We start from the raw sequence: 12,615 nt of genomic DNA, 5'->3' as shown, positions 1-12,615 counted from the left end.
AAAGAGACGCGCGGCTAACTCCACCCGCCCCCCGCGCTGCGGCGACGCCATCGCCGCTCCTCGAGTCGCGCCTTCGACACTCTCGGCGTTTTCTATGACAAATATATATGATACGCGCAATAAATACATGTTCGCGCGGCACGGGGATTATCTCGCTCGTTGCGACGCAAGCGAATCGACGTAAAATAAAATCGAAGATGAAAAAACGGTCGGTCGTTTTGGCGTCGATTTACCGCGCCAGCATTTTCCTGGATCGGATATGTATGTAGGTACCTTCCGAAACACGGCGTTTCCACGAATCGCCGATGCACACTCCTCGCAAATTCGAGCCACGCGATTAATAAATATCGAAATGCCGCGGTTACTTACTAATTAAATCTGCAGCTAATTGACTGCCGGCCGTTCGACTCCGGGAGCCGAACCGTCCCGCGCCCGCGGCATTCCGTAAATGATCGAAAAACGCTCAAGTGGCGCCAGCGGTAACTTCACGCCGATATAGGCTGCGCGCTGCGTATTAATGGCTAATTAAGACGTGATTGAATATCCGAAAATGTAACGATCAAATTTTCAGCGTTTCGAGCACGCGGTGCGCTATGCGTACCTCACGAACGCCTAATTCCCGCGAAATATACATGCTATATATTAATACGCGTCGATTTTCTTTTGTCTCTATATATCGCTCGATGGATTCACGTGTGTTAATTATTGCGTCGCGCATTTCAATTCGAAAAATACAAAGGGAAAAATGTATATTTAAACTCGTGGCTCAAAGCGCGACGCGACGCATGTTCGACATCATGTTTCGTCGGAAAATCAACGTTGCCCAATAAACATCGCAATAAAACAAATTTTCCTCCTCTGAATTTCGCTAAAACGAGCGAATCGCGCGCGAAATAATACCTGCCTCGATTGATTGAGCCGTCGTCCCGATACTCTTAGCAATTGCTAATCGTGGGAGTTAATCGAAACGAGCTGATATACAGGAAATGATCGCTTTCTTATTTCCTCGATCTCATCGTAATCAGGTTATGTGTGACGTGCGACACGACGCGACACGCGAACTGCGAAGAGTGCGAAGTGCGTCTCGCCGCGCTACCTGCCGGCTCGAGCACCCCCGCGCGGGAACGGGTAGCGCGGCCCGCGGGGGACCTTCGCGGCCTTCGCCGACCTTCGGTAAACACGGCGCGCGGCGCACCGCGAAAACAAACATCAAGGCCGCGCGCCCGGCCGATTTGTTGTCGCTCCGAAATATTCATCAGCGTAGAACTAAATTTGTGCGAAATAATTTCGCCGCACGAATATGCCTACCATTTCAAAGTAATTTTAACAAATGAATATATATGAATTGTCGAACGCTTTGTGCCTCGTACGCACAGGCACACAAACGACTTTTCACGTGAAATTGCATATTGAAACATATTCAATCCGCATCTATCTTTACATATATTCATGCATCATGATTGATTATAATCGGCTAAATTGTTCCGTCTTATATATAAAGTTGGTCGCCCGGTCGGGGACGGTCTGTTCGTTATATAGGTAATTAGTCTTTACTTCCTTCTCGTATTGTGTATTATTGTGAAGCTCTGTTATTTTGACGCTAATATTGAAAATTATTTATTCCTCTTTCGTATTTTGTAATCCACAATATAACTGTTCAATGATTGCGTCCCATAATGCACGCAATTTTTGCTTATTTATTATGATTTGACCACCGATCAAATTGATCAATTTGATCACTTATTCTACCATATTATTGATACCAAATTTTAACGTCAAGTTATTTAACGCAAATGCTTTGTCTCTAAAATAAAAATGTGTTTGATATAAACGTTTGATTAATATTCAGTTTAAGGTGAGTTTGCTGTTTTTTTTCTTTGAAGAAAGAATTATCTGACTTATCGAAGATATCCGCTTTCTGATATCTCTAATATTTAAAAGAGACGTTGTCAATTATAATATTGATATATTATAATTGACAACGTCTCCCCTTTTTAGTATGCCGGAAAGAAGCCTTTAAAGATGCTCTTCGAGATTAGCTCAATTCTCTATCGCGATGATGGTCGATCGTTTATCCTAATGTGGCATACGAGCGTGTCGTTGCCACAAACACGAAGCAAACCGCAGCAAAATTAATTGTATGATTTATACACGCTGCCACTGGCAACATATAATTAATCCCTGTTGCTAGGTATTGTTCGTTGCGGACGAGCGAACGCGCGAGGACGTCAAAGCGGGCGAGTAAGTGCGATCGATTTGCAATAAATGGCACTTGCCGGCACCGTACGCTCAGTCAATTCCGCGGTTGATGCTAAATTAACTCAAAATTTAGTAGGCCTCGTCTGGCATATAATACCACTTCCTACAATATGTAATTCAGCCGACCGATCTCGACCCGCTCCTTTTTCATCCTACTTCGCACGGTTCACCGCGAAAAAAGGAAAGAAAGAGAGAGAGAGTTATTAATCTTGATGTTTTTAACGGCATAGTTTTACCGTGACGAAATATCATCACAAAGCACGTCGTCTTTGTAGCTGCGATATCGGTATAACGATGAAATATTGCGAACAATATTACGGGAGTGACTTGTGTAATTATATAATTTATCTTCCTACCGCTAGACATTTAATACACCGAAAGTAAAGGAGAGATATAATATAGTTTTACAAGTTTTTAAAATATTAAAATTTTTCAAACTGATACTTCTCTTTAAATGACGGCTATAATAAATATCTTTCGTTTATTCATGTCAAACAAAGATGTGTGTGTGTGTGTGTGTGTGTGTGTGTGTGTGTGTACATAATTTTTTTAAATGGCAAAATCGTCGTGAACTTTATAAAATGCATGTTTTTAATGGCGATATTTGGGTAAAGTAAACTAATGAATACCCGATATAAATGGTAATAAAATGGTATAATGGTAGCAAATTTACAAATATTAATAAATAATATTCTCTCAAATGAAGGGATTAAAATGTAAAGCGCATTACTTGTTGAAACGTTTTGGCTTAATACAATTTTGAAGTGTATCACGCACGCGTCCAAATATTACATGTATATTTATGATAATATTTCGCTCACAATACAATATCAATAAACTTTATAATTGCAGAATTTTGACGATTATTGCATATACATAACGACGGTCGGGGGTGTACGCATATTTCATAATTTACGGGAACGTATATACCTATCACCATAAATAATAACTTGTTAATTACATTTCAGACAAATCGGAGCGATGCGCATCGAGTAGTTCTGAAGGATGTACAGCCCAATCATACCGGCAAATATCGTTGCGAAGTCTCCGGAGATTCTCCCTCGTTTAATACCGTAATGGTTTCTGGTTACATGCACGTAGCTAGTGAGTATCTGGAGAAACGTATTTTACATCTGAGCAAAGATAACACGACGTGCACTGCGAGAACTGAAAGGCGAAGCTCAACGCGTAGCTGAGCAAACATATTCCTTCCATATAAATTCCAATATGGGTAAATATGTGACGAAAAGAGCAAAAGACTATAGTGTTCCTCGTACACGCATCAATATTTGAAATAAAATACTGCAATATTATCATAGCAGAATCATCGTCCTCAAAATGATCAATTGTGGCTAATTAATCACGCAATTAATTACAGTAATGAAAAACTGAAATTTTACCAGAATAATATTGCGGCACGTAATATGCGGAGAAACATTCAGAGAGATACCCAACCACTTAATAGTTGGAAAATATGACAAAAAAAATCACGGATAAAAAGCCACTTTGAACTTTGTACCAAATTTTGCTAAAAATCGTGGAAAAAAAATCTAATCTAAAATAGATTTTTAATCTTTTCGCTTCGTGTTTTTATGATCTACGTCAGGTGGATAAGTGCTTTTCGTAACATCGAATTTTTATTTCATGTCGCGCAACATAAATTAAACTCGGATATATTCCTCTCATTCGTACATATTTTTTTAGCTTTTTTTTTTGCAATGTTTTAAAACGAGTTTTCCACGATTTTCCATCGCATTTGTGTATACGGACGCGATTGTTATTTCAGAAACATGTTAAATAACTATGATATTTTTTCAACACACCAAGTCTCCTGCAACAATATGTACTTATCAACCCAACAATTTAAAAAACACAATTATTGACTCTATAAGCTATCAAAAATTATAAAATTTATATTTGTCCATGAGAAAAGGAAATAGAATCATTAATTGCTATTGGCTCTATCTAATAAATTTTGAAATTTATACACTTTACGTTTATACAAATAATGACAATAAATTTTAAAGTCCATGGAATTTAACGGACTTAGAAGACTGCGGCGTTCAAGAAACGGCTTCTTATTTTATAAAATTATGGGAGAAAATTATGGGGAAAATTATGGCTGCGAAATATAATTAATTCCAGCGTTTTTCGCTAGTATACTGCGTCAGAAGGGAAATTACAAATTAACGTTGCAGGTAGCTGCTTATGCCGTGCGAGATGACAAAAAGCTGGGGCGTCATTAGCCTTGATAAGCACGCAATAAACCTGTCCGCAAGACAGAATTCTTCGATTGGTGATGCTTATTGAATTCTTCCTTCATCCCATCTCGTCGTGGTACGAGGTGAAAAAGCGTAAAAGCCGCCGTTAATTTCGCCATTTGACGCCATTAAAGCGTTAAATGGATATCGTTAATTTATAACTACTATTCTATCGGCTAACGTTGTTTCGGTGGGCGCGCACGATCGTCTCATATAATTCCCGTTCGTAACGCGGATAATTGCTGCGACCAATTCGCTACGAGGCTAGCGCGCTTTTTGTGGCGTCCTTCGTATATAAGCGACACCTATTCCGCGCCAGCTGGGACGCACATTGTTAAAATTCAATAAAAACATTTCATCGTCCCATTCGAGGGCGGTTAACAGCTACAGCGTGAGGAGGGGGGGGGGAGAGTACGAGGGTCCGTGATGAATCGCGGATTCGGTCGTGACCCGTTAAGCTCTTTTTTTCGGTCGCTTTTACCCACGACTTTGTTCCTCGTGCGCTACCATCAGGTACGAGGTCTCTTTCTCCCGGCGTGTCTCTCTCGCCGCGAGCGCCTTTCATTATCGTTGATTATCCTACACGGCGACTAGTATTGTCACCGTAATCGCGCCCAATTAAAACGCAGTTAGGCGAGAAGAAAGAGAGCGAAGAGGGGAACCGATGGGCGGAGAAGAGACGGGCGACGGCGGTAGCCTGTGAAAAGGAAGAAGACGCAAAGATCGGAGAGGAGCGTTCGCGCGTCCCGTTCCCACCGTTCCTTACCGTCGTGCGTCGACCTAACGACGGCGCGCACAAGCACGGTAGCGATCCTCCTTCGAAGGGCCGAGGTGATTGCCTCCTCTTTCCGATCACGGATCGCTCGTAAAAGCTCGATACTAGATCGGCGGAGGGGTGAAGGGGGGAGTTTTGAAACTCGTCTTGCATCTCCCGCGGTCTCCGTGTGCTCCAATTGCCGCTCTCGGCTGGGCGTACCATCGTTTTCTCGTTTCCTCTTTCCTAGTTCTCACGAGGCCGGCGATCATCCCGTTCCACGCGACATATACGAGTTGAAAATGGTAATATTCCTCGGCCGTGTCCTTGAGAGTACTCGCGGTGAGGATCGCGCGAGGAAGGAACGGCCCCAAAGGCGGAAGTCGTTGCGGGAAAGTGAGACAATTCCTTGACAGTTCACCGGATTGCCACGAACGGCTACCTGCCGCGAGGGGGGGATCCACTGCCTTCTGTGGACGTTATAATGATCCCGCGAGATGTACACGATACGTTATGCGTATGTATATATATATGTGTCGCGAGCGAGGCTCGAACTTTTCGCTTTTAATGACGATGATGTTCGCGGAAACGTCCGCGCGCTGACTTATCGCGATCGAAGGGCTCGAAAAGGGCCGATTTTGAATAAAGCTATGCGCGACGCAAACGCGTTTTATATTTATGAAGGCGTATATCGCGCGCCTCTCGGCGCGCTTTGTACGGAAACTGCACCACTTCTAATTTACGGCGGACGCGCATCGCTCTTTCAATTCAATTTCCCGAGATGCGCAACGCGCCGCAGCGATATCCGCGTATAGACGGAAATCCTCCTCTCTTCCCCCCTCCCCCATTGTTCAGGGATAGAAGTTACATTTTTGTCGCGTCCCAGCCCATGTCCTCGTGTGTCAGGACGACGATTCATATAACTGCAAAACAATTAACGAAGTACGGAAAATATTTTATATCAATTTTATATTTATTCGCGCAATAGGAGATAGGCATTGTCATAAAAAGCTGCGTACGAAAGATGTAGTTATTTCATAAATATAAAAATTATATATATCGGACTGTTACACTATTCCTCGAAGATAAATTCGTTACGCTCGAGTCGACTGTCGAGGTCATTAAATAACGCAAAAAGTGTCATTCGCGAATTCTGCGCGGCGTGTTCTTTGACACCGCGAACAATGAAATCCCGATCGAACTATCGTGGCGCTTTCGCGATGTCAAGGCTGTTTTTATAATCGGTAGCAGCCGAAGGAATCGGACGTATAGTACGTAACAATAGTCGAACGGGTCCGTTACCTGCAACAAAAACCGTATTCTGGCACCGCACAATCGCGTTCAGTTGTTGCCATAAGATATCTTGAATTTCAGGTCTGCCGATCGACAAACCGCAGCTGTGGGTCGAGAAGATGCAATACGCGGTGGGTGATACTGTACGTGGAAACTGCTCGGTACCGTCGGGAAATCCTCCAGCTAACGTGACGTGGACTGTCAACGGCAGACCGGTAGGTTGATAAATGTGGAAAGCATCGATGAATCTCCCACGATCGCGTTCTCGCTGACTCGAATTGAATTATTACTATAAATAATCAAATCTTTAATTTATTTACAAGTAGAATATTTGTCAAACATAAAAAGAGAGAATCCTAAAACAAAAAAAAAGAATTCTAAACTCATTCCAGTTATTTAATACTTCGATATTTTGGGAAAAAGAATATCGTATTTTATGTGATCAACTCTATCATATGGACCTGTTTGCAACAGTGATTTTAAGATGTACTATTACATTGTTCATTTGACGTAGCACTTCACTTTGTGGATATTGTTTCCTTCTAGGCTTACTGTTGCCATTAATGACAATACTGTCAATTTGAAAAGTTCTTTATGTCAGATTCTAACGTGTTTATTCTACTGTCTCCAGCTTCGCGTTTACAAACTCGCGTTCTAACGTGAAACATTCATAATAGCCATCACATGTCTTTAAACTTTTCTATTTACAGTACTTTACCATTGTTCGTAAATTTTTAATTAATGTGATAATCGCAAGACAAATTTGCATTTATTTTATATTCAAAATACGATGGCTATTTAAATGTTCAATTTTTGAAGTTTTTATTTCAGGATACGTAAACGATACTAACTTCTACTGCTAGAAGATAGTTTCCTATATGTCCGTATTCACTATATATAGTAGATATATCTACGTTTGTAAAAATAAAAATATATATATAAATAGCGCCTTTTCATGTTGAAACATATAAATTATAAAACCATTATAATATAATTATGTACTATTTGAGTATGTACCAACGACTTAGGAGTTAAACACTTTCCCTGTTTTTTGCCTCACGTGCATGTGGAAATTTAATAGCTCCCGGAAAGCAACGGAAGGATACCACCTTTCCATTAAAGAAAATTGCTTATACGTGATCGACTGCATTAAGCGTAAAATGTAACGTCGCGGACGATCTTCGCGACGAGCGCAGCTTGTCAGCTTAAGGGTCTCGTACGAGCCAGCGCGTGTTCTCGTGCGTGCAAGTGCGGCCGGAGTCGCGCACGAGATGCGTGGAAATCTCATGGAAACAACAGGAAGCGCGATATCAATTCACGACGGCGCCACATAGACAATATCGCGAACTGGGAAAATCGGTAAAATCACGTACACACACGCGCGCGGTCGTCTGCGAACGCACGAGATCGTTCCCGTTATACGCGCGCTGATATACAGAGGTGATTCAGGAAATTATAAAGACCCCTCTCTCGCATGATCCTCTTCTGGTGTCGGCGCACTCTGAACAGCGTCCATTTAATCCGGAACTCTCACTTCGGTATAGCGAGCCGGTAATCTGGGACGCTTTACGAGCATCCTAAGAATCCGATAAACATCATATAGTTATAGCCGCGTATGCGCCGCAAATCATTTACGGCTACCGAGGGAGGCGTGTTACCGCGTAAACGAGTGGCAGGAAGCAGTAAGGATGAACTGGTACCCCAGTCAACGCCCCACCCTGTTCTTCCGCAGGTTCTATACCCGCTGTTAATACGCCGAGGCGGCTTGCCTAATTACCTATCTGTATATTTTCCCGGTTAATTAATTCTTTATGGGATCACCTGTCATAATGACCTATCGGTACGAGCGTTTCGAAAATTGAAATAGCGCTGTCTTATTATCGGACGGTTATATTCAGTGTGGCGTAACAAGAATACCGGAGGGACTTCCTCGAAGTACACGAGGGAATCCCTCTGGAATAATTGTTAATTTACTTGCCAATAAGTACGCAGCTTAATTGCACGGTGGCTATGTCGTAAAATGAAACCAGCCCTCGACGTACGATCGCATAAAGCTAATTGATTTTAGAGACTCATAAATCATCGCGCCCTTTTAACGCTTTTGCTCCGTTCGAAGAGGACGGCAAGCCGCGCGTATCACCACCACGTTTCGTTGATAATTGACGAGCGCATGAAAATCGACAGTTTTATCTTTACAATCATACGTTCGAATGCGTATCACTTAGCGAAAAGTTCCATCTAGATTTTGTACATCCGAAGTATAGTATATTTTATATATACCACATACAATACTACTATATACAATAATACTAATAAAGTATATTTTTTTCGTTGCAGGTGAACTCAAGTTTCGTCAAGAATATCACTAAGAAATTTCACGACAATCAACAGCACACGGTTGCTGGATTGGACTTCGAGACGATGCAGGATAGCTTCAGCAATGGCAGACTAAAGATCGTTTGTCACGCCAATGTCTTTCATTTATACAAAGAAAAGGCTGAAGTATCGCTGAAAGAAGAACGTCCGAGATTGGCCTCCGTATTAGGTACACGGGAATCCTCCTACGTTGGTACGACTTACGCCTCTTTCATTTTTACTATCTTTTATTAAAAGTAAATAAGTTGAAAAAGAAAGTTTGTGGAAAAAAGTTTAATACTCCTCAGTCCGTAACTAATTAAAAAATTAAATTCAAACTAATTGTGTCGTGACGCTGTGATAACGATAAATTTACACCCTTTTAAATAAGATCTACATAAGGCATAGTCTTCTGATTTATTTATACATCATGGTTTCTATTGTAGGTAGCGCAGCCAAGAGTACCGCAGAATACTTCTACATCACTGCCATGACCGCACTGTTGCTAGGCAACCTGAGATAACATCAATGAGTTCGCAATACATATTACGCGCATGATTGTATCGGGACGAGGGGAGGAAATTGTTTGTAAAATTTTGAAATTATTAAATGGGATAAAACCTGGGAGAAGAGGAAATCTTTTCTGTTGAAATAAATACCAAGCGTATGTTATTCGTGTAAATAGGATAAAGAAAAAGATTTAGTGAATTATCTACGTGTACGCAATCTACGTCCGCCCCGCGGGTAGACTTGTAATCCGATAAATAACATGTCGTATTATTATGTAATAGATCGACAAGGTGTCGCGCGCCAAACTATCGACGACTTATTTGAATATTGTACCATCTTTTCTATCCTCTGACAATGATTTTGATACCTCCTCTGTAACATTGTGATCGTCGCAATGTGTCCTGTCATGGTTATAGGTAAACTACTGTTATTGTTTATAAATGACATTTTATTTCAATGAAATATGAATAAACGATTCACCTTCGTTATTTTAATCTTTAGTATCGGCCAAAATCTCCTTTACTGCCCGCCTTATCTTCAACATAGGTATTTAGCAAATTAACAAATAGTTTATTAATAAATTACTATTTCGATTCTTATGTAAAAGTAATTGTTAGTTATAAGAAAAATTCTTAGTGAGGAATATGTTTTAATTTACTAACAAGTATATATATATAAACATGTATTTCTGTACAAAAATCCATTGTGTATTGATTTATTGAATAGACGAAGTTGAATAAATGAAATGCGACAGGGTGATATCACAAAAACATATTAACTGTACTTAATAAAACCATATTAATGCTATTATATAGAACCAGTTGCATGCAGTACCTCAAAGCCATTGGATCCAATTGAGATTTCCAAATAGATGCAAACAATAACGAATTATTCATGAAGAAAAATATAAAATAAAATTTTTAACTAGAAATTTATCGCTTTCCACGTGCAGCCGCATCCCAGGCTGAAGGCTGAATTCTCGCTTCTATTATATCCATCGTCGCCTCTCTCAGTTTGGTCCTTTCGATTCCAACTTGCTGAATTTTTTCCATTTGCTCGGTAACATATTCCACTTTCCTTTTGAAGTAGTCCTTTGCATCGCCAATACTCTTTTCCGCATAATAACCAGTACCAATATCGACAATCACATTATTTGCATCTGCTAGTTTCCCAGTCACGTACATAGAACCTGTCAGCGGCACTAATATTTCGCTGTCTGTAACACAAACCACATATATATAGAACGATTTATTATATTTAGATTATTATTGCTACGTACAAGGGTTTATTTTTTCAATATAAATGACTGAAAACTTATATAAGATTTACAATTAGAAAAAAAATTATATTTGCAAGCAATTAAAAATAGCTAAAGGAAATGGTAGAAATGGACTTGTAGCGACAAAGAATTGTCTCTAATCGTGTCACTTCGTCTCTCAGAGATTTAAACTTATATTTATACAGTCAGTGGTATCGCGTTTCCTAACCTCAACGAAACTTCGTCGAGAGGTTTCTTAACCTCAACGAAACTTGGTCGAGAGGTTTCTTAACCTCAACGAAACATGGTCGAGAGGTTATAAAGCTACGGTAAAGCTTTGGAAAGCGATATTTGCTGTGACTCACCCTCGGTGTCTGGCGTTATTTTCTCGAGGCAAGAGCCCGACTCCTGAAATCTGCTCTGCGCAATCTTCAACGTGTGCAAGGAGTCTTGAAAAACGCCGAGTTCTTGGTCCAATTGCTGCTTGAACATCGTCAGCTGCTGGAGGTTTAAATTCGGCAGAGTAGCCAAGCTGATCACCTGCGACTGCGGCGACGACTTCACGGAGGCCTCCTGTGACATCGTGCGATACGGAATCCCGTTTCCAACGAGAGATGTGACTTGGTTTCTCGGGATGTATTACGCGCGGACGCTCCGACCGTGCCGAGTTCGCCGATATCACCAAACACGGACACACTCAACAGGAATACCACCAGACAAAAGCGTGTGGGAGTTAGGAGGCGGCCGTTCCGGTCCTTTACATGAGACTGTTGCAGACTCCTGTACACTAGCGCCAGTACATATATTTTTGAAATGGGTACTACGTAGTTCTACATCCCCATTTTCTTGCCGATAAAATTATAACGTTGAAAATGTTATTTTCGAAGAGCACGCAGTACGATATACGATATGCTTAATCTCGGCGTGATTATTCAGTTCAAAATTCAATACAAGAGAATTAATGACGCGACATTATTTCCCGCGGCGAGGCGAGTGGGGAGAGTGGGGAGACCGGGCTCGGCGGCTCGACGGCCGCGGCGCGCTGCCGGGGCGCGGGGCGCTCAGTAGTAGGGAATTGGCACGACGCGTGGATGGTACTACGTGGCGCGCGCTCGGCGCCGCGAGCTTTAATTCGAAATTACTGAACTCTATCGATCAAGTAGTCGAGCAGTACGCATATGTAGTAAGTGCGCGTTCGGCAGCACGCACAATGAATGCGTATTCGACAGTGCACATATAGTGAGTGTGCGTTCAGCAACAATACGCAGTGTATAATTAATAATAAGTGCGCGTTCGGCAGCATGGCATGCATATAGTAAGTGCGCGCGTTCGGCCAAAGTCCAATCGAGACGCACCGAATTCTCATCGAGCCTACATCCGTCAGTCAGAGCACAAAATCCGAGGTCATCGAGACGGAGGCGACGGAGATCGCGGTTCATCGAAGGACAAGCGAGATCCGAGGAAGGACGATCGTGAACCGTGTACAACGTACGATAGGTAAGTACCAATTAATAATATACTTATCATAAGAATAGATTTCGCATTGGGAGATACATATTATACATAATCTATTCATTTCCGTCGACTGCAAGTCATGTTGCGGGTTATTTGATTTTGTCGCTGCACGACTCTGGTGGATCAATTATTACAGCAATATCTTACCTATCATAGAATTTTTTAAATATATTTATTATTATAAAATTTACTGGCTTGGATAGAAAATTTCTGGAGACTCGAGAATTTTTATATTACCAGAGACGTCGCAAAATGATGAATGTTGAATTTCTATTTTAACTATAATTAATTTGTTTTAAATATACTTTTCCTTGCTCTTTGATACAATTCAATATGTTGTGTGTTCTATTATTTCATATATAAAGGCATATTGTATTATTTCTGTCTCTTATACACATCTCTGAGCGGGC

General features: G+C 41.2%; 2 protein-coding genes across 7 annotated transcripts in view; one reads left to right on the top strand and one right to left on the bottom strand.

Moving 5' to 3' along the window:
* LOC105448340 overlaps positions 1–10,202 on the top strand; it is a 53,596-nt gene extending 43,394 nt beyond the window's left edge. For 3 of the 6 annotated variants that reach the window (XM_011686858.1, XM_011686860.1, XM_011686859.1), the window contains exons 3-6: positions 3,228–3,363; positions 6,649–6,782; positions 8,905–9,136; positions 9,369–10,202. In XM_011686858.1, coding sequence (XP_011685160.1) covers positions 3,228–3,363; positions 6,649–6,782; positions 8,905–9,136; positions 9,369–9,445 — 579 coding nt within the window. In that variant the 3' untranslated portion in view covers positions 9,446–10,202. The remainder of the gene's footprint in view (positions 1–3,227; positions 3,364–6,648; positions 6,783–8,904; positions 9,137–9,368) is intronic. The other 3 variants (XR_974233.1, XR_974232.1, XR_974231.1) reach the window with 3 other exon arrangements.
* LOC105448341 (prefoldin subunit 5) lies at positions 9,863–11,455 on the bottom strand. The gene is made up of 2 exons (XM_011686861.1): positions 11,056–11,455; positions 9,863–10,648 (listed from the first exon to the last, which is right to left on the bottom strand). The coding sequence occupies exons 1-2, from the start codon at positions 11,270–11,272 to the stop codon at positions 10,365–10,367; spliced, it is 501 nt and encodes a 166-aa protein (XP_011685163.1). The 5' UTR covers positions 11,273–11,455; the 3' UTR covers positions 9,863–10,364.
* Between the last annotated feature and the right edge of the window lie 1,160 nt (positions 11,456–12,615).

Source organism: Wasmannia auropunctata, unplaced genomic scaffold (genome assembly GCF_000956235.1).
Source record: "Wasmannia auropunctata unplaced genomic scaffold, wasmannia.A_1.0 LD336088.1, whole genome shotgun sequence".
Classification (NCBI taxonomy): domain Eukaryota; kingdom Metazoa; phylum Arthropoda; class Insecta; order Hymenoptera; family Formicidae; genus Wasmannia; species Wasmannia auropunctata.
Note: the sequence above shows the minus strand (reverse complement) of the source record. Positions and strands in the feature narration are given on the sequence as shown.

Bases quoted from the DNA above. Each gene is read 5' to 3' on its own strand.
- LOC105448341 (XM_011686861.1), bottom strand. From the start codon at position 11,272: ATGTCACAGGAGGCCTCCGTGAAGTCGTCGCCGCAGTCGCAGGTGATC. The intron at 10,649-11,055 runs GTGAGTCACAGC...TTTGTGTTACAG, and splicing joins AATAACGCCAGACACCGAGG to ACAGCGAAATATTAGTGCCG.